This window comes from Porites lutea, chromosome 8, assembly GCF_958299795.1.
Source record: "Porites lutea chromosome 8, jaPorLute2.1, whole genome shotgun sequence".
In the NCBI taxonomy this organism is placed as follows: domain Eukaryota; kingdom Metazoa; phylum Cnidaria; class Anthozoa; order Scleractinia; family Poritidae; genus Porites; species Porites lutea.
In genome coordinates, this window is record NC_133208.1 from 21,915,100 (window position 1) to 21,940,393 (window position 25,294).

A 25,294-nucleotide genomic window follows, 5' to 3' on the forward strand; every position below is an offset into this window, starting at 1 on the left:
AGTGTTGGGACCATTCCAGTGATATTACTAAAACTATAGCGACCCTTCCCCTCCCACCCCAAAGTTGAATTTGGAGCAAATTGGGTGAAACTGAGTGCTTTTTTTTGGCCACAACATTGCTAGGGGAAGTGGGGGGGGGGGGGGGGGGAACGATGGGATGAACCCAAAGCTGAACACAAAACTGTCCTTAGGAGTAGAATCCTACGGAATTATTGCTTGCAAGGACTTTTTCACACAGTCCCAAGTTCTGTTGTCCTCCATTGTTGGTTAAGTTTTTTATTTCTCTGCTGATATGAAGGGTGGAGCCAGAAGACTCTGTTTAAGCATAACGTTTTTTGAGAGTACCATAAGTGTGAAGATGAGAAAGTTAAGATTTTTTAGGGCTAAGGTAAACTTTGAGCCATCTGAAACCTTATGTCCCAGAATAACACATCCATAATTGAAATTCAGATGAGAGCTACTGAATATTACTTTGCTTTAGTATTGTTTATTATGCTGTACAAGTCTTTGTACTTATGAGCCTTGTAGGGGAGAATCTTTAGTTTGACCAGTGAGCATAATAATACACAGCTCTAACTCAAATCCTGCTTGGATAGGGTGGCAAAACAAAATATCTTTTATTATTCAAACAAATTTTGTGTGATTCCTTGATGAACTATCAGTGATGTTGTTAATTCCAACATTTTCAGAAATTTTGGTTAAAAGATGAATGGATTGGAGACAAAATTTGCACTTAGAGAGGAAATAAAACAAAACCATCCTAAACTCACACCTAATTTATATAATGCCTCCATAAAATTTAGGAAATTCATGCGGGAGATCTTGGTAGTCATCACGCAAAGGTTTCAGATATTCATCTCCTTCTACTGCCAAATCTTCCCCATCCCCTCAGCCTCTTTCCCTAGCCCCCTACCAAGAAAAATAAGTACCTACAAACTATTTTAAGGCAAAAATTTTTTTTTTGCTTTACCATGACTATTGTGTGTTTTGTCAAGAATTTTTTCTTTTCAAGCTAACCCTCTTGTATTTTTATTAGAAACCCATTTAGATTAGAACTTCTAGATCATCTTGTTTTCTCTCAGTTTTCCCCCATGCCTTGCTCTCTAATGGATCAACCCTAACATTCTTACAATGTTTGGCATCAATAATATTGAAGCAATATTTTGACCCTGAGTTACAGAGGAGGCTGGTGTTCAGCATGTCTTACTCGCAATCTGGCGGCTCTGGGTTCAAGTCCTGGTCTGGGCACTTTCTGGATTTGTTCTCAAATTTTCCTGGATTAAATTTTTGTTGTCTGGAGTTTAAAACCTCGGCCATACTCATAAATAGCCAACTAGTTTTCTCTTGCCAGTTGGGTGTTTTTAAATTCTGTTACTGTCTATTTGCGATTATTTGTTTGAAACTAATATTATAAAATTTTGACTGTTGCCTGTAGACTAGCTGGATAAACTAAGTGTACTTTCCAATAATTATGTAAACAAACCTATAACCTCTCTATGATAAGAACTGTCCATAATGTCCACTTGCTCCCAAAGTACTAAAGAAGATCCATTCTCTGCCTTTGGAGTTCAGATACATTTGGCAGTTGGATGTTGGACTCAAATGCCCTGGTTTTCTAAGTAAGGGAGGATTGACCCTCTTCTTGGGGGCAGGGATTTTTGCCTAGTTTATTAGTGTAAATTGCAGATTTTTATACAACTTACGATGTTGAAGAGGGAATGCTACTCATTTTACCCATAGAGGGATGGCTTGGGGCCGTGAATGAACGAAATAAATTAAGAAAGCAGAAAAAAAGGAATTTCATTGATATTTTTTGCAGTTAAAATGACTGCCTGTCTGCCTGTTTTAGAGTACTATCTTTTAGAGATGAAATAAAGCTTGAACCATGCTAGATTGGTCTGGACAAGTTACATGGAGTCCCAGGGTTGGTGCCTTAAAAAGGTCAAGACATGTGGTTCCTGAAAGGCTGATTAGTGCTATGACCAAGGATTAGAATTTTAATCCACAATATTGTGTGTACCTTTCCAAAGTTTATTTGAAGTATCAGTTTGTGCTATCATAACTTAATGTTGGAATAAAGACTCAAAAATATTTTATAAGCTCTTGTTACAATTTAGTAGACAAGGAAGTCACACTTAATAGTTGGCTTAACCTTGCTAATAACCATCTTTCAAGGAACCAGGCACTTATAATAATTTTAGATTTCAAGGGTGCTTGAAGAGCCCTTAAAAAGAATATTTTTTCTTCTGAAAGTGCTTGAAACTCCTTGTTTTTTTTTGTTTGGATGACAAAATACCGTATCAAAGTGACTCAAATATGGAGTGTTAATTTGAAAAATCAAGGAAAGATTTGAGGAAAATATACTTTTCAGTCTGTGCTGAACACTCCTCAGTAAATGTTGCTTTGATTCCCCAGCCGAGGCAGGAGATGGGTTTGGGGAGGGGGTAGGGATGGGGGAGAGTACTATCAATATGGTATGATATCTGTGTGGAGTAAAGGGCCAGAAGACCATTTTCACATTCACTTGTAAAAAGTCAAAATTTTAACTAGCAGTAAATTTTTTTGTGTTTTCCATTTCCATCAATCACGCAAACAGACTTCTTGGGTGATGTAGGTCTTCTTCATTTGCATGGTAAGGTCATGCATGTCTGTATGTAGGTTTTACTAAATTTGCTGACAGATTTTGATCCATTTTGTTTTTGTTTGTTTGTTTTATCATATTTATTTATGATTAAGTGAAGTATATAACTGCCAGTTTAAATTTTGACTCTATTATATTTAGAAGCCTTGTGTTATTGAAAACGGCAGTGATACAGGGCTAGTTCGGGTTTTGAACAGTGGCTTAAGTCCTGTGCTGTTAGGTATCCTTTCGAAGGACTACAGTACCAAAAGAATGCCTAGTTTAAGTAGTGAGCACTTCAAAATCCATAAACATCACTGGCAAGACGTTTCTGAGGAATATATTGTCAAAAATGGAAACATCTGAAATTTTTCAGTATTTTATAGAACTAGACTTTTTTGGGCAATGGCATCACATTTTCAAGGCCAAGATACAATAATAATACAACTACGATTTTCTATGGTTTGTTGGTGTAAATTTACCCTAGGTATGTTTCAGCAGTTTGTCTGAAATTTGTCTAAACAAAATGATAGAAAAACTGGCCAAATATTAAATATATGAGTGTCACAAAGAGTGTCTGAAATGTTTATGTCCAAATTTTTGCTTGTGGGTGGAACCATACCTAGTCACACAGTTCTGATCAAGTTGTCCTTCAGGAGCATGACGAAATTAAAAAATTGAAATGTTCAAATGAGGCCTTAAACTGATGTCCATTTTAAAAAATAAAAATCCAAGCTTTTGTTGATCAATGGCATCATTATAGGATTAATAAAGTAATAGGAAAAAGAATAGGAATTATTTTGTTTTAGATCATTCTATGATTTTTTTTTCTATTTAATCAAACTACATCACTGAAACAACAACTTTCACTTTTTAGGCCCAATGAAATGATTTACATAAATTATAATAATTAATTTGGAATTGCATCTTTCTAAAAAAGTGTGGTTAAGTGATATATTGACAGTTTTTAGCAATACCACTGAAAACAAAGACCACCCCATAGTTTTCAACCGTTTTCGCTTTGTTTTTAAAAAACCCGCACAAATATTTCTAGATATTCGTTGTGGTTAAAGGTTTTTATTACATGTCACATGAGTTCACACCCATACATTAAAAATCGCCATGTCAGCATGACCGATATTAGATTAAATGCGTCAACTAGAGGTTTCCTTTCCAAAGAATTCCAAGAAAGGAACAAAATGAAAAGAATTTATTTAAACAAGAGATTTTCAAGACTGAAATTTGCCTCGCAACCGATACACGATCACCTACCTTACTGTCATTGATTCAATGAAGTTATAAGCTTGAATGCAGCAAAGAACTGTACTGTGAAAGCATCGACCTCGTGCCTTGTTAAAAGTTAAAAATATTTACAATAGAATTTTCCTAGTGTCGGTGAAATAAACGATCGAGAATGAAATCGAAAGTTTGTGGCTTTTTAACTGGAAATTAAGTAGTAAAAATATTTTGTAGGATTTTACTCATTTGTTCACTAAAATAATTCAATACACAAACGTTGATATTTACGCTTAAGTTTACGACAGATCTGGAACGGACATATACATACGGTTTAGAAACACAGAACTACCAAAATATTGCTTTTCTATCTAGATAGAGTCCATTCCTAAAAATCGGGGGAGTTTTGGTACTGTTATGAACAAGTTTACAGCTCAGACGAACGGTTTGCATCGTTCCAATAGTATATCGGGACGTTTGTAAACAAAGTCCGCGGCGTTCTAAGATGAACCCGCGATTGAGTAGTATTTTCCGTTCATTCATCGCGATTCGTCGGTTTCGTCCTCAGAACGACCCGAAGATTTCCTCGATCGATAGTCGTCTGAGAGATCAGATTCTTGTGAGTCTTTACTATCGTTACCTCTGTCTTCCTCGATTCCCACAACGTCAACTTGAATCTCGTGGTCGGCAGTTGATGTGTTTCCGTGGCCGACGCCAATTAAATGCAAATCCGTCGTTTTTGTTCTGTTAGTCAGTAATTTTTGAAGAGAATCGTATTTTTTTCTGGCTTCGTCCCTCTCTCTTTTTAAACTATCGTTCTCTCTAGCAAGCTGTTCTAGATCCTCACGCAATTGCTGCCTTTCAACTTCCAGGTCCTCTTTTTGGCGGACACGTTTGGTGCGGCTGTTTTGAGCGTAGCCCCTGTTTTTCAAAGTTCTCCTTCTTTGCTTGATCCTGAAAATCTCGTCATCCGAGTAACCACGCAGAACATTGTTTAAATCCTTCACCGGAAGACTCACCAAAACGTCGTCAGAGAGATTCATCTCTTTCTTGACTCCGTCTTCTTTCTTTCTTTTCACCACGGCGGGCTTCTCTTCTTCCGCCATGACACCGCCCCAGCATTCTTTGCTGTCAGCGAAGATAACATAATTAATCCTTCCCCTCCCCACCCCGACAAATTCTCATTGTGTCAGTGAACAACTTGACAAGTCGGCTGTTTTCTCAGGCTACAACTCCTTGATACGACTGAAACTTTTAGATTACCTTTGGACGTTATCATTCTATTATCCATGACGTTATCAGAACTCCACGGAAGCTTTAAAATGTCATCTGTGTTTGAATGAATCGGAGTTTGTTCGTTTGAAAATCGGAGTTTTTCCCGGGGGGACTCCTGGGAATTCTTGGTGGGGGTGTGCCGTCCTGTTCTCCAAATCCTGACCCTATTTCAGACCAAATAATATCATTTTTCGTACCCGTTTTCAGACCTGGCATATCAGTAGTCATGTCGTCATTACTTAGAAAAAAGATTTCTTAAATTCCCTTTCGAATTCGAATATTTTCCTGTCTTCCTTACTCACTTGGAATTGAAACGGTAAATAAGTTCATACACTCTCGTAATTCCGTCGAAAACCATACCCGCTTCCAGATCCAAATGGTCAAAGTCAGGAACCCTGGCAAAAGTCTATACCCGTTTTCAGACCAAAAAAGCGCAAAAACCCTACCCTTTGGGGCGGCACAGCCGTGTATGGCTTATATAAGGGAGTACCCCCCCCCCCCCCGAAGTTTGTTGACGAAAATTAGAGTTTGTTTTCGAAAATCGGAGTTCGTTTTCGAAAAGAAGTTTGAAAATCAGAGTTGTTTTCGAAAATCTGAGTTTGTTTTCGATCCGATTCTTGAAAACAAATTCCAATTTACGTAAACCCCAGGGGCCCCACTCACATATTTTAATGACGGGGGGGTCCGACAGGGGGTTCATATTTTATACCCAAAAAAATCCCAACTTCAGAATTTTTCTACCCAAAAAAATCCCTACTTTTTTTAGCATACCCCAAAAATCCCTCAGTGTTTTTGCATCAGCAAATTTTATTATTCATCTTCTGGAAAGCTAAAACATGCCAACTTCAACTTTGGTTTTGGTCAAAACAAAACTATCAATTGCGCTTATGTTATTGTTGATTTGAGCTGATGAAAAATACAATTTCCAAAAAAATCTCTGTGTTGTTTTCGCGACCCAGAAAAATCCCGGCGTCTTTCATAGACCCAAAAAAATCCCTTTTGGCCAAAATGTCAGACCCAAAAAAATCCTTCGGACCCCTCCGTCATTAAAATATGTGAGTGGGGCCCCTGGGACGTAAACAAACTCCGATTTTCAAAAGAACAATTCCGATTTCTGTCAAAAATAGACGGTCCCTTCATATTATTAAAAGCGCTTCCGTAGAACTCCAACGCAGTCGCTAGGAATAATTGTATATTTTTTTCTGTTGGTTAGGGGTTTAGACGGAGAATCAGGCGCGGATCTAGGATAAATACCAACCGATTTCCTAAACGAGCGGCGAAAGCGCAAGCTTCCAGGGGGGTCCGGAGACGGGCTCCCCCAGAAAATTTTTTGGATTTTCATTCCTTAAAGTCCCCTTTCCTGGATCTCATAGTCATTCAGACAGGATACTGGCCAGATTCCAACCTTGGAAGTGTTTTTATTATCAAAATTATATTTATTATGAAAAATGTGACCGATTTCCGTAAAACGGTGTGGTCCGCGCCTGAGAATGGTGTCTTGAAGCTTAACCTAAGGGTACAGTAAAAAGGCCCTTGTCTCTCGGCCTCCCAATACGTACATCTACAGAGTGTCACTCTTCAGTTAACAGACGGAACCACTGCCAAAAATAGACCAGTGGTGTCTTTATGTAAACCTCACCCTCCCAACCCACGCATCCCTGTTTGCTCGAAGATGCAAGCTCCATGTGCGTCGTCTCAAATTTTTCGGGTAAAAAGAGAAAAGAATAAGGGAAGGGGGTGTGCTTAAAAGAGGGGGTAACTTAAAATACTACTACGACCAAAACTTTAGTTCTTAATGTTCTCCGTTTCACGCTTCACTATATTTCATGTAGCATATTATTACGTAAATAGCTATGAATTACATCAATATTAGCGATTTGCCTTCTTTTGTACTTCTTTACGCTGCTTGTTCCAGTTCAGTTAACAAGATGTATATACCCCAAGGTGTTTATGAAGCCTTACGCTTCTGTAGCAGTATAACATACGGTGTATGGAAGTCAGATTCAGAGTTTGATTGACTTATTTCTAACCTCAGACGTAAAGTGTGGCACTTTGCCAGTGCGAATCCGCCTCCCACGCACACGTTGAGAGGTTCGTCACGTAGTCCTGCCCCAGGTAAATGAAAGGAAAGGGATTTCACTAGATGAATTACATGAAAGAATAGGGAAATCTGTCATTTTGGTCGGTAGAAAAACCCAAAACGGCTATAAACAGATGCATTTTATGGCTGTGAAAAAAGTGGAGAAAACGTTCTGGTTTTGTGATTTATTCATATTCTAAGGACAGTGCATTTACAGCGGTTATAAGGGATCTAAAGTTCTAACCGAGGTATGTGAAAGGGGTACCACGCATTTGCCAATCTCGCTAATAGAACGTATAGGAAAGGGGTACCCTTTCTGTCAAAAATGGTGTATAAAAGGGTAAGTGGCGGGGAGGGGGCGGAGCCTCCTCGGATAAAACTTTGTTGAGTACCCCCCGGGCGCCCGGCAGAGTCTTGAGGAGTTTAAGGTCATTCTGATACCCCCTACACGGGCAGAAGGCACGTAACTGGCTTTTAATGCGCCAACTGTGCAAAAACTTGCACCTTCCGGCCCTAGTTATTTAAAAGGTGGATAATATGGGCTCCCGACCTGATAAATGACCATCTAATGGATAGCGCAGTTGGTTTCCCTAACACTTATCCGTTGGATAGTGATTTATCAGGTGGATAGCGCTATCCAACTTTTGAACAGCTGGGTCAGGTGTTTACACGAGTCCGCTTAAAGGGGAACCATACCGGTCAAAAATTTTGACCTTCTCCTGATTCGGCAGGTCAAAAGCTTGCACACTTTGCCGTTTAAAACTTATGGTTACGCTGGTCCCGTGCAAATGAAATGCGGACCCGTGTATGTTTTTGTCTGTTCAAGAATTTGTCTTGGTCCGTGTAAACGAACTGAGGCCGTTTCGCACGAAAGTGGATTCGCCCGAAGGCGTTCGCCTGGACTTAGTCGATTCGCCCGATCACATACAACACACAACAGACGCTGCAGCAAGGTGAACCTACTTCTCCGAGATGTTATTTTAGTTAACTTTAGAGTCCACATGGGCGCTCACTATCTTTCTGGCTTATTCCTATTTCTCAGGCTTAAAGAACGACAAATACACATCGAGCGAATCACGCGACCTAGTCTTTGCGAACTGCCATCGGGCGAAACTACCCGATACCGTGTAAACGGGGGTCTGAGGGTATGCTGATCGTCTGTCTCAATTTTCCTGTAGATGACAGCTTCGTCCGCAGCAAACAGTTTGCGTCGGGTAGTTCGTTTAAGTAAATGAGCAATATTAAACTTGGACCTAATATAGTTCCCTGTGATACGCCAGACTTAACTGGAGAGCAACTGTCTGCGGTACGATCATTAACGACTACACGCTGAGGACGATCGGTGGGGAAGTGTTAAAGCTTGGGCTTACGGTCGTTTCGCCTACAAGTAGTTTCGCCAACGTCTTGTTTGCTAACTTCTGAAGTCGTTTCGAGTACGTGTTGGGTCAGTTCCCCAACTGCTTTTACCTGACAGTGGCTGAAAGCACGGGGTATATACATGCTTATAGCACTTTTTTGGTATCATGGCTGAGAGAACAAAGCATAGACATGCGCAGCGCTCATTTCGCTTCTTAGCGCAACGACATAAGACGAGGACGTTAGCGAAACGACTCGTAGGCCAAAGGACTTATTACGTAGTACTCCACAGTAATCGGCTTATTCTCTCTTGGCTTTGCTAAGCAGTCGCCAGTGTGGCACCGAGTCGAATACTTTGGCGAAGTCCTCGGCCCGTTGACACGCATTCGGGTATTTTGAAACCGTATTTTTTTTACATGAATCGTCCTTCCGACCAGACGAAACCCGCAATGTCTTCTGCCTTCGAACATACGAGTTTGTACCCTGCGAGCAGAGTCCACATTTTCGGGGTGTGAGCTGGCGTGCTACTTTTCTCACGCCAGCTCTCACGGGTGTCCGCAAAACTAAGACCTCAGACCCGGAAAACTTTTTCGTTTTTAACTTCAATCTCTGTCCCGCTAAACACACCAACATACACCAAGAATTATAAGTATACTTCCCTTTCATCTTTTTCGGGCTGAGGAACGAGCGTACAAAGAAAACATACCAAACCTTCTTCATACCTGATTCGTGACACAAGTCTGCCTTCCATTATAATTTCCCGGTCAATGGGTGAAGTCCGAGTGTCAACAAAACTGTTGCCTTTTTCTGCTTTTATCTTATTTATTATTATTGAAAATAGGTGTTTCTAAAAAACGGATCGCTGTTCTCGTTTTCTCCTTATCCATCTTGCACGAAATGGTAGCCTGCGAGCAAGCTCTCCTATTTGGGCGAGCGAAGAAAGCCTCGCGAGAACGCGCGAGCTAGGGGCCGAGGCCTTTCTCTCCCCCGTCCCCCGCCTTCGCGTCTTCTCTCGCGCTTCTACTTTTCACGATATCCCCAAACGGAGAGCTTGCTCGCAGGCTAACTAAATGGCGGCAAGTCACACTCCTTGCTTTTAGTTCTTTGGGTCTTAGTTTTCCGGGTCCTAGCTAAAAATTGTAATCCATTTTGATCTTCTTCATTTCATTTATCCGTGCTGTTCTTTTCTATTTCCTTGTAATTTAAGTACTCCTTCCCTGTTTTAAGGGTCACTTTTCACATTTTGTTGACTTTCATGACCAGTTCGTCAGGGTCTTAGTTTTCTGGGTCTTAAGTCTTAGTTTTCCGAAAATGTAGCCTCTGCTCGCCTGGTAACGCCGGAGTTTGTGGTAAAACAAAAATGGAAAAACGAGCAGCGAAAACGTAACCATTGAAATAAATCCGCCCCTACTATGTCTGATAAGAGTATTTAAAAATTGAATAAATGGAACTTTATTTAAACAATTTCAGTTTCTTAAAGAACGACTGGATCTGTTGTTTTGGATAAGGTTTGGTGGCAAGGCAAGTTGGAAAGTTCTCTGGTTGTTCCACCCACAGTTTGTGATCAATTTTACTGGCTGTTAAATCCTGTGACAGCTTTTCCAACTCCTCTTGATTTGAGGCCTGAATGAAAACCATTATTATTGAAGATAAGAATTAAAGCATTGATACGGGGAATACTGTAACTGCCGTAGGCCCATATACTTGTAAACAAAAAATGCATCCGATCATTAGCCCTCTCAGATATAAGGACCCCTCTAGCTTGTATTGAAATGAATTCGATTTATTTTGACGTTTTAAGGGTTAATGCCCATAGAGGAGAAGTCGTTACGTCACGTTGCCATGGTAGCAAAATTTTTGGATGACAACAAAGCGATACAGTCATTTAAAAGTCTACTCGCATTATTTCAAACTTCAGCGATCTTATTCAATTTCATTTAAATTGACAAAATTTTCCTTGAGACAGCGTCTATTGTTATCTAAGTTTAAAACAAGACAGAGACAACTTTTGTGTTTTGTTCACTAACTCCATAAAGCGGGCTCGTGAAATTAGGAAGTTTCCAGTGTCGTAGTGGTGCAACAATGGCAAAGAAATGTACAAAATAGCGTGATTCACGTGCAAAGTTGTTGTTTGTTAATATAAACATATATTTTTTGCCGTTCTCATTGCTGTCATCGTTGGTTTTGTTGTCATCCAGAAATAGTGCTACCATGGTAATGTGACGTCACACTTCTCCTCTCTATTAAAAACCAGTTAATGTAACACATATTTTGATCAACAATGCTATAGTTTGTTTTGAAGTGCTTTTTAGTTTATAGACAGTTGTTTACATTTGCTCTGTTGAAAACCACCAGACCACCAAGAATTCTTTTTTTAACTATAGTTATACTAAATTTGTATTGAATTTTCAATTTGAGAAGAGTTTAATAGAGTATGTTTTTTTGCATTTCTATTCTGGTTACAAGCCCCCTGGGATATAAGCCCCTCTGTTTATAAGACCTTCTAAATCCCCTCACAAAGATGTATAAGCCCTGAGCAGTTTATGGTAGCTCATTACTGAAGATAATAGAATCATTACACTTTACTCTGGAAGTGAAAGGAAGTTCAAAGATTCGCTAGTTGAAAAACTGCTGTGACCATAGTTCTGAGAGTGGAAAGGTTATGAAGCCCATCAAACACATTATTAATTTGTTATATGCCTTTGTGGATTTGAAGGAGCACAATGTTCAATAGCATTTTTATCATTTTGATCTCATTGACCAATAAAAACATCTCAAAGGTAGGTTGAGTTTGATTGTTGGGGTGAACGTAGTCCTGAATAGGACTGTTGTTGACAGTGACTGATGTTTTGACAACCTGTACAGTAGTCATCTTCAGAGTCAAAGTGAGTTGTATCACGGATCGAAACGCACCAATTACTGATTACCAGTCTTCAGAGCCAATAACATCACGGCTTAACTGACAGATGACCAATAACATCGTGGCGTATTTGACCAATCAGATCAATAACCAGAGTATAATACCATCAGCTGACATGATACAACTCACTTTGACTCTGAAGATGACTACCGCACAGGTTGTCGAAACGTCAGTCACTGTCAACAAGCGTCCTATTCAGGACTACGTTCACCCAGACGATCAAACTCAACCTACTTTTGAAATGACTCCTGGGTTCAAACCCTTTACAAAAACATCTCATTAAGTTATTCCATCACAATTTGTGAACAAAAAACAAAGGATTGTGCATGTTCGGGGAGCTCCCAACTGGATCTGCAGCACCGCTGTTTTTATCTTTAAAGCTTGTCACCTTTCATAACCAGCCTACTCTAATTACTGTACTGTGACTACTAACAAAATCACTGCCAAAACCAAAAAAATGCTTTAATCAAAAACCCACTGAGTCCCAGTTTTTTAATCCAAAGGTAATGTTTAAGTCACAGCATACAATCTGTATGTAAATGACAGTTATCCCGCAAAATTTCTCATAATAAAAAAATTATTACCCATAACTATGCAAATGTCTCAACAATCAGGCAATCAAAATCACTTCCAGGTTTTCAGGTAGTGATTGATGCCAAAAGACTACTCATTACTAAGAATTGTTTTCACAGCTACCTTGTGTGTGGATTAACTCCTCATTACATATGCAGAAGTGCAGAGATGAAACTGAAATCTGCAAGTACCAGCAGATTCAACCATCGAATAATATTTTCATTAACGCAATCTTGGGGATTACGCTTGACCTGCCCTGACTGTAATGGAGGTTAACCCGTATGACCCATCATTTGATTCTAACAAAACGTAACATTCGTGGCATGCCTCACCTCTAGTACAACTTTGTGCATGTGGTCTAGTTCACTGGTATACTCAATTGTATGAGGGTCATTACGATATGTCCAAAGAACAGCTGTGCTTGCATGACATGCTTGGGCTATCACAGCACCTGTTGGCCATGACAACAGCCTTAAAAGGTCCCCTCTCACGATAACATATTGAACAAGTTGAGAAGACATTGAAATTACAAGAAGAACGTCACATGAATCCTGTAAAGAAGAAGTAATAGATAAGAGTGTCAAATGAAATCCTCTGAAGTTTATAAGTAAAAATGCCACATTTAGGCTTGACAAAATTTGAATCCAAATGTCCTTTGGGTAAACAGCTCTGTCTCAATTTTTTTTTGCCTAGGGCAATTCTTTTTTTTATAATTCTACCTTACTTTAGTGGCTACCAATTAGAAGTATTCTCATGATTCGATCTTAAGAGACTCAGTATGTTCATCATCCTGCAAACAGAGCCTCCTTTTCAGGTGCATTTTAGAGAAATTGGTCACATTTTTCATTATAAATACATTTTAATAATAAAAAACACTTTCCAAGTTGAAATCCTGTCTAAATGACTCAAAAACCCTGGATAGGGGACTTAAAGGAGTAAAAATCAAAAAACTTTCCTTAGGGTGCCCACCCCTGGACCCCACTAGAAGCTTGCGCCTTTGGTGCTCGTTTAGGAAATCGGTCAGTATTTATCCTAGGTCCACGTCTACTTTTGTCTTCTTGAGTGGGAAGGAAAAAAAGGAGTATCTTCCTGAAATACATCAAGGGGGGAAATACTCCCTATGATGGCCTGTATGAGAAAGCTCTGCCCAAAAGGTGTGTCTTTTTCAGGCTTCAGGTATATGAAAGGGTAGGGAGATCTATCATTGTTTGTATGTAAAAAGGCCCAAAGGGGTTAACAGATGCATTTCATGGCTGCGAAAAAGTCAAGAAAACTTTCTGGTTTTGTGATTAATTCATATTAAAAAGACAGTGCATTTACAGCAGTTGAAAGGTATGTAAAGCTCTAAACATATCTAGGTACATGAAAGGGGCACCATTTGTCAATGGGAGGTGTACAAAAGGGGTTCCCTCTTCTGTTAAAAATGGTAAATTTAAGGGTAAGGGGTTGGACCTCGGGGCAGAGCCTCCCTCTTCAAAACTTTGTTGAGTACCCCTCTGAGTGTAGTACATACTAAGAATATATTGATCAGGCCAATTCTTGGTTTGAAACCACAATAGAATTTTTTCTCGAAGAATTTACACGAAAAAAGAGTTTAGTTCCCAGAGGGGACAAATACTTTTGCTCTTAACCACCAACATGGCCCCGTGACGTCACCTGCAAACCAGCAGTGTCGAGGAGGTAGAAAACAATGCAAAATTGTAAAACTGTCACCCCGAAAAACGATGGTGGTCACTTATCAGAGGTGGCAGTTTATGAGAGCTTCCAACCACGGGAATTTGACTGGGAAATTTTGGTGTTTTTGCTAGAGGGTCGCTTATGGAAGGTGGTCGCTAACCCGGGGGGGGGGGGGTACGTTAGGAATTTCTGTGTGGGGATGTGCCTCTGGGACCCTAGAACCCTTAACCTATACCAGAGCTAGTTAAGCTGGATTTTGCTACCCTATACTAGAGTAAACTCTCCAAATCTCCCCTAACCTAGAGTAGCTCTTTATCTAGTCTAGATATAATCTTCAACCAACTGATCAGTTTCCTGAAAAATGATACCCTATTCTAGACCCAAGTGTCTGGTTTATATACCCTATCCTAGAGTAAACTGCTTGAAAACCATACCCTTCACAGCGGCACATACCTAAATAGCCCATATATGGCAGTAACCCCCCCCCTCCCCCGCCCTCCCGGGTCGCTAACTAAAGGTTGTCGCACATGGAGGTTCTACTGCATAGGATCGGTTGGATGTTTTACCAATGGCACTGCCCTACTGATATTCGATGACCCACTATAAAACCTAGCATTTTCTGACATTCTGACAAGAAAAATCATCTAAGGCTTTAGCGACGGTAGCCCCGTTAAAAAGGACATAATTAAAAGCTATTTCTCTAACTCACCGCATTTCGGTGAATCATCTGCAGATCATCTGCAAGAGTTGAAAGGCAACGAGAGCCCGCATTATATTACGCCATGGTACCCACTTCATGTAAAACAAAAGCTTGTTTGCACTGATCTGATCCTTTACTCGGAGTCTCCCACTTCTTATTTGTTTGTTTATTTGTTTTTTGTTTTGTTGTTTTGTTTTTTTTGTCCTTTTTGGGTGTTTTTTTGTGCTCGGAGTCACACGACCTATCTTCATGATACTGAAATTCATGGGATGCGTGAACTAAAAATCAGGCTAGATATTATTAGCGGCTCGTGTTATAAACGGAGAAAATATCCTATGTAACATTAAAGCAGATGTAGACTTCCAAGTAGGCGTTTAGTCAGTCGTATTTTCTCCCCCACCCTCCCTCCTCCCTCTGTTTCCCCTCATGGCAAGAGAGAGAGCCCTGGGAACGAGATTCAGCAGGAGCCCCTGTAGGAGGGTTTGGAGGAGGAAGCTAGGAGAAAGCTTCCCTTCATAAAACAGGACCAAACAGCGACATTTTCAGGATACCAAAAAACAATAATGAAGACAGGCGAAATTGAAAAAGGTTTGCTTCTTATCTTGTAACGGCGTTCAGCGTAAAAAGGAAACGCAAAAGTAGAAAAGTATCGACATGGCCATGGTGACTTCCCTGTAAAAGCCCATCCCCTAGGTTCGGCAAAACGAACAAGCTTTTAAATAGTTATGGTAGGAAAAGAAATAGTTCGCCGAAATTTGGGGGGCTCTTTACGGTTCGTAAAAATTTGGGGACCGGCAAATTCCAGACTGCCTTTTTGTTTTACACACAGTCTACGTGTAGCCGCACTCTCCCCCGGAAGTAGGGAAAACTCCCTTCCGCCGTTTTTCCTTCTTCGCGGGGACGGAAGGGCATGGCTACACGTAGGCTTACTTTTCACACAGTCATGAGATGTTCGACACCACTGAGCAAATTACTTATGAGGAGGTTTTTGAGCTATGATAGTCAACCGGAGGTTGGGACGTTTTGCATTCTTGGGCAGCGATTTTGCCCAACCTTTCGGGCAAATCACAGGACCAACGCAAGTGTCCCCTGAATGTAGTTTGGGTTGGAGGTTTTCAATAATTATTAAACAACAAACAGTATATTTAAATCTTTTATTCTGGCTCGAAATCTGCTGCAGTTATTAATTCAAGCAGTTAGATAATGTATAAAAAATCACGATTAACTTATCTCTGGAATGTTCCTGAATGTTGTGTGTTGAATTCCCACAAGTGTATTACATCGATTTAATTGAGATAGTTCATGCTTTAAAAGCTTTTGCCGTTGCGACTAGTGAAGACTTAAACTTGTCAGCGATTTTTGTGGTCAGTCAGTTTTTGAGTGCTACATACGTGTCCCTTGACCGAGCGTCAGGATGAGGGTCCCTGAATCTCAGCTATATATCAACTTAATTTTCCCCCATTTCGCAGCTAGCAGGTAAGTTTTTTGGCCATGTCTCAGCTAAAAATATTTCCTCAATTTTATATTCTTGTACTTCTGCATTCAAAAAACGCATTCATTAATTAGTGTCAAAGAAATTCGGAAGCGTTAAAGAGCACTGTTATTCCACAAGCTAGATCTCGAAGTGCCTTTACCCACTAGTGACTTAATAAAAAAAAAATGTAGATAAGTTTAAGAGCACCTGGAGCGCTGTGGACTGTCCCAGGTTCTAAGTAGATAATGTTATTATAATGAATTGGACACCATAATTAAACGTCGATATATATGAGATACGCTAAATATCCAACCGAAGATAGGCCCGTACAACTCTTCCGGACCTTGTTGTACAAGCAAGGTTAACAGGGACTTCACTAAACAGACTAAATTCACTGAAATCATTGTCGTTGTCAATGTCAATATCCTTGTCATATTTATCTACTACTTCACCAGTTACACGCACCATCACTTGCAGAGCGCGCAACTGCTGTAACATTTTCCTCATCAACAGCACTTTGCGTAAGACGCCAGGCAAATCTCTCTCTTCTTCGCGATCGCTATGGTCTCTTTCGTACAATGACATCTCCAGAAAAAATTACCTTTCGAAGCACAATACGGCTGGGGGCTGGCAGGGCTCCGGCTTTGTCGCTTTGTGGTCTCACCGCGAACGGTTCTTTGCCGCACAGGGCGAAAGTTCTCAACCCATTCTTTAATACTTTGTTGGTCGTTCCCTTTTGAAATTGTCTCTGAGGAGGTAAAGGTGAAATAAGGGTGAAATGAAAGTGGAATGGTAGATTGTGGGACAGGATAGTACGATTTGTCCTGTGTGTAATGTTTCGCTGACCGACTCGTTATCCCCTTCATAGACTCCTTGACAATTGTGCCAAAACCCAAGGCACACTGCAATGGTTAAAAATTCCTCAACCGGGGGGTACGGATTTTAAATGCAATAGCCCTATGGCCGTTCACTGTTCAAGTAATGTAATTCTTCTTGCCATCGAATATTTCATTGATTCGAAAGGAGAAAGACAAAACATAAAACTTTTATCAACTCAAAACAACTACTCACCTTTGTTTGGCTTGAAAAAGCTAGTAATAATCTTCATTTCGTCTGATAAAACTGATAAAAAACTCTGGCGGAGCTGGAAGTACAAAACACGCTGCCGAACGAAGCGAAGGGGTGGCCAAGGCAATTGCCAAGGCATGGCGTTTGATCAAGGGGCAAGTCGGCCCCAGGGCACAATTACCGCGAAAAGCACAGGAGCCCCACAAAATGCCTGGTGTTTGAAATTACAGAGAAAAATACAGAGAATATAGCGGAATATAGACGGAAAAAACTTGTTTCAAGTCTTTTTTTAATTTTAATTATTTTTCTTTTTAGCGCAAAAAGTGGGGGCGGGGGCATAAAAAAGAGTGGTGGGGCCGCGGCCCTACCAGCCCCTCCCCCTCCGCGGTCCCTGTGAATGGAGGTTAAATCCAGGTTTTGGGACCCAGAAAAAAAGTGTTCCTGTCCCCAGAATAGAGGAGTCCCTTCAAAATAGACAAAGATTATGAGAGGTGATTTTTCCGCGACCAAACTGTGTCCCCTGATTGGAAATGTCCCTTGTACAGAGGTGTACCAAAGGAAAGGTTCCGCTGTAGCAAAACAAATGTGAATAAAGGGATACTGAACGGGACTGGCCTCATATTTTGAAACTTCGAGGTACCGGGCGTACAGATAAGGCGAATGATAACAAACTTACGGGTGATTTCCGAAAAAATATCCTGCAGACTGATTTCGAGCGGAAAAGAAATCCTGCAAAGAAATGGCTTTGTATGTCTCGGAAAAAAATTACATCACCAGAAGTTTGGGAGAAAAAAAATTATTACACAAACCAAACGGCCCACACGTACCCACCGACCTCAAAAGTCAAATGGTCGGCCCCTAATTTATGCGGCTATGAAATACGTCACCAGTTTCCACGGCGATACTGGACCCCCCGCAAGTGAATCTGCTGAAGCACGCCTTTGCTGCCATATTGGATAGTAACTAAATTTTATCGTAAAGGTTTGAAAGACCGGCAGCTGATCCGCGTTAGTTTATAGCTTTGAAAACAATGCCGTCCAGGGAAGAGTTGGTAGAGAAGGCAAAGCTTGCTGAGCAAGCAGAGAGATACGAAGATATGGCAGAGGCTATGAAGAATGCAGTTGAAGAAAATCCTGTCCTTACTGCCGAGGAGAGAAATCTACTTTCTGTAGCCTACAAGAATGTGGTTGGAGCTAAGCGTTCCGCGTGGAGGGTGGTCGAAGCCATGGAGCAGAAACACTCAGCAACGAATGATGATAAAGTTCAACTCATAAAGGATTATAAGGAAAAAGTGGAGAAAGAATTAAACGAAGTCTGCAAGGAAGTTCTGGTAAGTTCGCACCCCTTCTTGCTTGTCTTTCCTAGTCTAGTCAAGTATTCTGTAAGCTCTTAGTAATCGCTCGTGGTCTCTGGAGGTGTTCTTTCCATGAAGGAAAGCTTAATCCCTCGATCGAATTAAAATGTTGTGGTAATCTGGATTCTTACGTTAAAGGATTTGCTGGATCAGGAAAAGGACCCTTCTCTCATCAAATGTGCTGCTGAGACTGATGATGCAGAGGCGCACATTTTCTACCTGAAGATGAAGGGAGATTACCTGAGATACGAAGCAGAGGTTGCAGATGAAGGTAGAAGGAAAGGTACGTCAGCTTGTAGAGATGCTTTCGGGGAAAAATAGCTGGATGAATATTGTCATATACGCGTACGTTGTGATTTTCGAAATTAAGTTTTTAAATTATTTTTAATTTGTTCGGGTTCTCAAGTCTTCTGAAAGCTTTGCTTTAGTTCGCTCTTAATTTTACACATTCACTCACTGACAGTTTGTGATAAATATCTTCCGTGCTTCACGTGCTCGAGTTCGACATGATGACCACTTCAAGTAATTAGCCAGCAATAGATTTTACAGTAATGTTAAAAATATCAGTAAATAGTCCTGTGTGAAGCAGTTAGTACAATTTCTGCGGCTATCTGTAGGATTTTGATCCTTAATCTGACAACTAACTGAATAATAGTAGCCATTTTGAGGCCACTTTTATTTTAACTCAATATGGCCTGTCATATACCATTTTAAAAATAATTAAATTTTCTATAAGAGTGTAGGTTAGGCTAGTTTAGGCTGAAAAATTTATGGCTTGCATCATGTCCAACTTTGCCCTCAAAAGAAGAGACATCACTATCATCTTTAACATCATTGACAATCCTGGCAACTTCTTTTGCAGCATGAGATCTTGTCTGTCTGCCTGCCTGCCATGTTGTTATCCCTTTTTTAACAATTTTAAGCCAAAAATGACTTGTTTTTAAGCTAAATTTTAAGATCTATACGGCTACACCATACCCTTCTGGACATTTAGAGTGAAAGGTCCAGGAAAATAATGGCAAATTCAAGTGAATTATCAAGGACAACTAAATGAAAAAAATTTAGCAGATTTATAAACAACCGCATACATAAGAACAAGGTGAAAGGCTACCTTGACATTAATTCCTTTCATACAAGAGGCATTTTTTGTCCATGATGTAATACATGCAGATAATTTTGCCCTGGTCAGATTGAGGGTTAAACCAAGTCAACTAATAATTCATGATATACTGCAATTTACTTACATCCTTCCCTTGATCACCTTTACACCTTCATATAAGGTGCCTGAGATAAACTATGCCATTTGCACCTCGACATGAATAAACCTGACATTGTTATATAATAGACATTCATAAAAGCCAGAATTTTGGCTACATATACATTAACAGCCCCCTGATTCAACTTAATAATTCATGAATGATCAACATTATCTATAACCATCATAAAAAGCTCCAAGTGCCTGACTGCTGATAAAGTTGAAGAACCCAAACAGTGGTGATAAGGTGAAGTTGTTCATGGTCCTTGTTTCATGGCCTTTTGTTTTGATATTGACTAATCAAATCAAAGGATAGATTAAAGCTTGAGTGACTCCACGTGACTTTGGGCCTTGGCGTTTCTAGGATTTTAGCTAGTTTTTAATACGCTTTGGGAGATGAATTGCATAACTATAACAAGATTTCCTGTGACATAGAATGGCGACTTCTTTGTAAAACTACACCTTCATAAGTTGTGTATGACATTTGTGCCCTTGCTTTTTGCCTTAAAATAGTACATGATGTAAAATAATTGCTTCAGCAAAAGGAAATAGTACGACATCGCACTCAGACTCGCATTTATTAAAGTTTAACCAAAGCTGAAAAAAAGTGGTTAATCGATTGTACAGACACATCAGGGCTAAAAATAATGGACAGCAGGTCGCCGGTCATGATGACTGGCTAAATATTTTTTAGCCCAGACAAACCCCGATTTAGGCCGGTCAGATAAATACCTCTTATTAGCCAAGAAAACGAGAAAGTAAAAACAAACTCGCCATGTTGAAAAAGTTTATTCGGTCAAAACTAAGAGCACAGTAAGTTTTAGCTCTTTAATGTAACGCTGGAGTTTTTTGGAAACCGGACACTGTGTCTGTCTAGAAGTCGTTTCCATCTTTCTTCCGTTTGTCTTTGTAAAAAAAGCACTGCAGTAGGCAAAGAAGCTTTTCAAGGTAAGTTTGTTGTCATTGTCAAAGGATTCGCTCGTTAATTATTTTTGGGAAAACCTCTCTTTTTGTTAGTTCATTCTTTTCACGTCCATTTATATATACCTTGAGTATCATTGTATGGGGGTGTCTGAAGTCTCCAAGGTTCGTCGTATATCTGCCATATCGGTGAAACTTGATCTTTTTCGTTGTCTGGCACGTGACTGAAAGTCTCCTCCATAAAGGAGAAACGTCGCTAAATATTTCCGGCAAAGAAGTGTATTTGGCAAGAAATTTGTTCCACAAACAGCGTATTTATCATCAGAAGTCAATAAATATACAGTAGAGCTTTCTTTTGGGTCATCGTGCAACACTTTATCGCAAAGGGCTCATTAACGTGAACAGAAACTTGCATAAAGCTATTTATTTAAGCGCCGAGATAGGTGACATTCATTCTCTATTAGCTTAGTTTTTATCAGACAATTCTGGAATCGAGTCTGCAAACGAGATTCATGTTCGACATAAAGAAAGTATTATAATTAATCGATGCGCTAAATTTTATTTTTTTGTTTTTAGAAACAGTACAGGACGAGCGATCGATTTGCCCCAATTCCGTCAAAGATGATTTTCACAATCCTCTTACAAGTAGATGTGAAACGTTTGATGGACAAAAACTGTTAGGTGTCCTTTAGTTTTCTAACAAATAACAGATTATAGTCAGTGTATGTTTTCCCAAAGAAGGTCACATAACTGATCACAGCAAAGCAGAACGTACAGTACGACCTGCTGCATCGTTGCGTTACTCCACAACTCAGTTTGTTGTTGTTTCGCTTTGTTGCGTTTCATTACAACATGACAACTGAAATTTATTGCTGCGTTCTTCTTCTTTAAAGGGTTTAGTGCAAAGCAGCAAAAAAAGCCAAAGAAAAAAGAAATCATTACAGCGTTATAGAGCGAATGCATTACGCGACAACTATATGGAAAATATTATAAAATGTTTGCATCCAAAAATGACTGGCAAGACGAGAGTTTGACCAGTCATGTCCACGATCAGGCCGGACATTGTCCGTTGACTGGTCGTTATTTTGAGCCCTGCACATCCTTGACTGAGTCAAAAATTTACAACAATTGCTTGAATGAAGCTAAACTTGAAAAGTTACATATTTTTAGATCCGTAGACAAGTCAGCATTTTGGTTGCAGGATATTGACATCAGTACAGCATTGGTAGTATCAATGAAATGAACCTAATGGTCCTATTCATGATTAATTGAGAATTCAATCAGTCATTACAATGCTTATGTTGGATAGAGATTTATTTGCTGGATAGCATTATCCACCTTCTTACAACTCTGGCTAGAAGTTTACACTTTCCACTGGAAATTGTAATAAGAGACTGTACATGTTCATGTAACGACTGTTTTGCTTTCAGAGGTGATAAATGAATCCGATGAAGCCTACAAAGAAGCAAATCAGAAAAGTGAGGAAAAACTACCCTCCACACATCCTATTAGACTAGGACTGGCACTTAATTACTCAGTCTTTTATTATGAAATCAAACAAGATTCTGACAAGGCTTGTGCTATGGCAAAGAAGGTGAGTTGTACGGTTAAACAGTACCCTGGGGTTTCAATAAAATAAATGAAGTGGACAGCAGGTTTGAATATAGTAACCGATGGATGGTAACAACCAGGGGCCTGTAGGCCCCTTCTTTTAGGGGACTCTGGGGGTTTGCCCCCCCCCCCCTAAAATTTTCAAAGTTTTGCAGCCCTAAAATGCAATTTCCAGCTTTCTGGGCACCTAGATTGAGTTCAAAAGTTCAAGGAAGATTTCTTCTCAGCAGTTATTGTGTATAATAATACATTTCCTGGAAAACAATTAATATTTACTGATTTTGGTTGTAAAGAATAGGGGAATACTAAGAGATCAAGAAGGCGTAATAACTTTCTTCCCCTGAAATGGGGGGAGGCTCATCATAGACTCAGGGGCAGATAGTGGGGGTGAGGGAAAGTCTAAATGATTGGAATAAATGGCGCAAAGAAAAGTGCCCCTGGGGACATAGTTCCAGACAGTTGCAGTCTTTTTGGCCTCTGATTGGTGCCAGAAAATTTTTGTGTTTTTCTGCCCAATCAGAGTGCAGCAGTCCTTGGAGTCGCAAAGTACATGAAGTTCAGCTGTTCTCCATGTATATCTAGGCTGTTCACGGGGGTGTTATTTACAAGGTGAAAAGATTCAATGTCAGAACATGACATGAGGGAAAACGTTCTGAACATGTGCGATTATCTCACTGGTTTTGGACCTTTCGCGGGTATCATAACAGAAGCCTATTTAAAAGTTTGTGAAAATATTCTCTTATTTAGCGATGTGTTTTGGACACAGCAAGATCTATTTTCTTGAAAAGCCTACTAGCAAGGTGGACCTTGCAACTTCACTCAGTTATTCTGAAGTTGCTCCATTTGTTTCTTGATTTCTTGGATCACGTACTTGTTGTGACTAAAACATTCTTCAGGGTCAGGGAAAAGTCAGGAAATTTTACTTCAAGTCCGTGAAAGTTTAAGTCTTTGAAAAAAGTCTTTGAATGTGAAATTTTAAGAGTACATTTTATTCTTCCTGCTCTACTTTTGTTGTATTTACACATGTTGTGTCTGTAGAATATTGTTCACGGAATTCAGTTTAAGGAACTGTCAATTCATTTACAGTGCAGTTGACTCATAAATAAATGGGTCCATCATCAGGACTCATTTGTTGAATTGTTAATTAGCTGGCCAGGGAAATTTTACATTTGTCGGAAAATGTCGGGGAATTTCAGAAACCTTTGGCTGTAGCAACCATGTTCGAGCTGCCGATGTAAAATAAATAAAGACCTATTATCTTTTAGGCCTTTGATGATGCTATTGCTGAGCTTGATTCACTGAAAGAGGACAGCTACAAAGATAGTACTCTTATAATGCAACTACTGCGTGACAACTTGACTGTAAGTGTAGAGTAATTATTTTGAGGTGCATTGATTTGATTGGGAAATCTGGATTTAGATTTTGCAATCCAGATTTTGGACTTTGCAATCAAGTGCAAAATCCCAAAACAGATTTCAACTTCGAGAAATCCGTTGTTGAGGTGGATTTCAATTAAGAAATCCAACTCCGGATTTCCTAGATTTCCTTCTTAACTGGAATTTGCAAAACTGTTTTTGTGAACAATAGTCTTTTGGATGCCAATAAGTGGGAGTAAGTGCGAGACTGCTTATCGTAAAAACAAATCCATTTTCAGATTTCCCAAAAAGAAGGAAAGAAAGGAAGTCCAAGGACAGATTTACCAGCGTTGAAATCCGTTTTCGGATTTCGAGTGTGAATGCCAATTTGAATTTTGGATTTTAAAATTTCCCAATAGAGTATAAATATAAAGGCAGACTACAATCAGGGACAAAATTGTTGAGACATCCTTCTCAGAAGGGATAACTTTGGGCAACAAAACAATCCACACCCCTCCCCCCCTGAAAAGGAAAATACCGTCTGCTAGTTTCATACAGTCAACTTTCTCTAAGACAGACACCTCTGGGACCGACATCAAGTCTTGGTCTTAAAGAGATGTCTGGTGTCCATCACATAGAGTTGTACGTCAAGAGAGACTCAACTGTAGTAATTCTTTTCTCTTTACAGTTGTGGACATCAGCAGATGGCGAAAATGAAGAGAACGAGGACAAGGAGTGAACGCTGTTGCCTTTGAAGTAGCCTATTTCAACAGATAATAAATTCTATGTCCCTTCATTATTAATCCAAATGACCGTTTGTATGCCCAGGCAGTGATCACCATGGCTTGCTTTTCCTCACCCCTACCTTTCCTTAACCAAATTTTGTCATGTAAAGTTGAATGATGAATGTTGTTTCCCCATCTTAACTAAACCTGCAGGATGATTTTAACTGTAGATAATTTGTGATGAAGACCGTTGCTGGAATGGCCATGTCACCAGTATGATTCTGTTGAAGACATCCTGTTGGGTTCCTGGGTGATTGTTTCTAAGCTTGTGATGAAGTGTTAGTGGTGGATGAGTAGAAACCGTTGTGGGGTCGTCTTACTCTTGTCCACATGTAAACCAAGGGCATGTATGTGTTTGATTTCTGATCTTGTGTCAATTGAAACAAGTTGTTTTGGAGTCGGAAGTGCAGTTTTCCAGGCAATGTAGTCGTTTTGCTAATCAATAAATGTAAGTTATCCTTTGTGTGTCACTATTTGTGTTGCCCTAACCTGTTCCTACAGACCCAGGGTGTGCATGATGTAGGAAAGTTTCCTGGGTAGGCGAGTTATCCCTAGTAGAGCATTTACAAGGCAGGTAGGGTAACCCTCTTGCGAGGGTAACCTTAGCACTCAGGTAGGGTTACCTTAGTGCTAGGGTAACCCTACCTGCCTTGTAAACACGTAGTGTAAAAAAAGAATAAATGTGTGAGTGCCAGGGTAACCCTCTTGCTAGGGTAACCCTAGCACCAGGGTTGCCCTCCGTCCTTGTAAACAGGTCCTTCGGCATGACGAATACTGTCCTATTACACTGTCATATTAGCACCGAAATCTGGACAGTTGATAGCCAATCAGATTTGAGAGTTTTGTTATAGTTATGATTAAGCATGAAAGTGTTGTTTTCGCTTCGGCCTGTCTTGGCAGTAGACAAAGTAGGGCAAAATTACGCTACCCTCACCTTAAATCAAAGAACTTAAGAAAAGGTTTAGGACTTCAAAGGGTGGGGGAGGGGAGGCAAGGGGATTTGGAAAATTGTGTGTACCTCTGGAAAAATCCTG

At 40.0% G+C, this 25,294-nt stretch overlaps 2 protein-coding genes across 2 annotated transcripts; one reads left to right on the top strand and one right to left on the bottom strand.

Moving 5' to 3' along the window:
* Positions 1-3,681: 3,681 nt before the first annotated feature.
* On the bottom strand, positions 3,682-4,993 carry LOC140946412 (uncharacterized). The gene has a single exon (XM_073395525.1). The coding sequence runs from the start codon at positions 4,960-4,962 to the stop codon at positions 4,396-4,398; it is 567 nt and encodes a 188-aa protein (XP_073251626.1). The 5' UTR covers positions 4,963-4,993; the 3' UTR covers positions 3,682-4,395.
* A 12,905-nt stretch (positions 4,994-17,898) lies between these two features.
* On the top strand, positions 17,899-24,721 carry LOC140945838 (14-3-3 protein gamma-like). Its single transcript, XM_073394883.1, has 5 exons — positions 17,899-18,309; positions 18,472-18,616; positions 21,940-22,103; positions 23,386-23,481; positions 24,164-24,721. The coding sequence occupies exons 1-5, from the start codon at positions 18,010-18,012 to the stop codon at positions 24,212-24,214; spliced, it is 756 nt and encodes a 251-aa protein (XP_073250984.1). The 5' UTR covers positions 17,899-18,009; the 3' UTR covers positions 24,215-24,721.
* Positions 24,722-25,294: the final 573 nt, after the last annotated feature.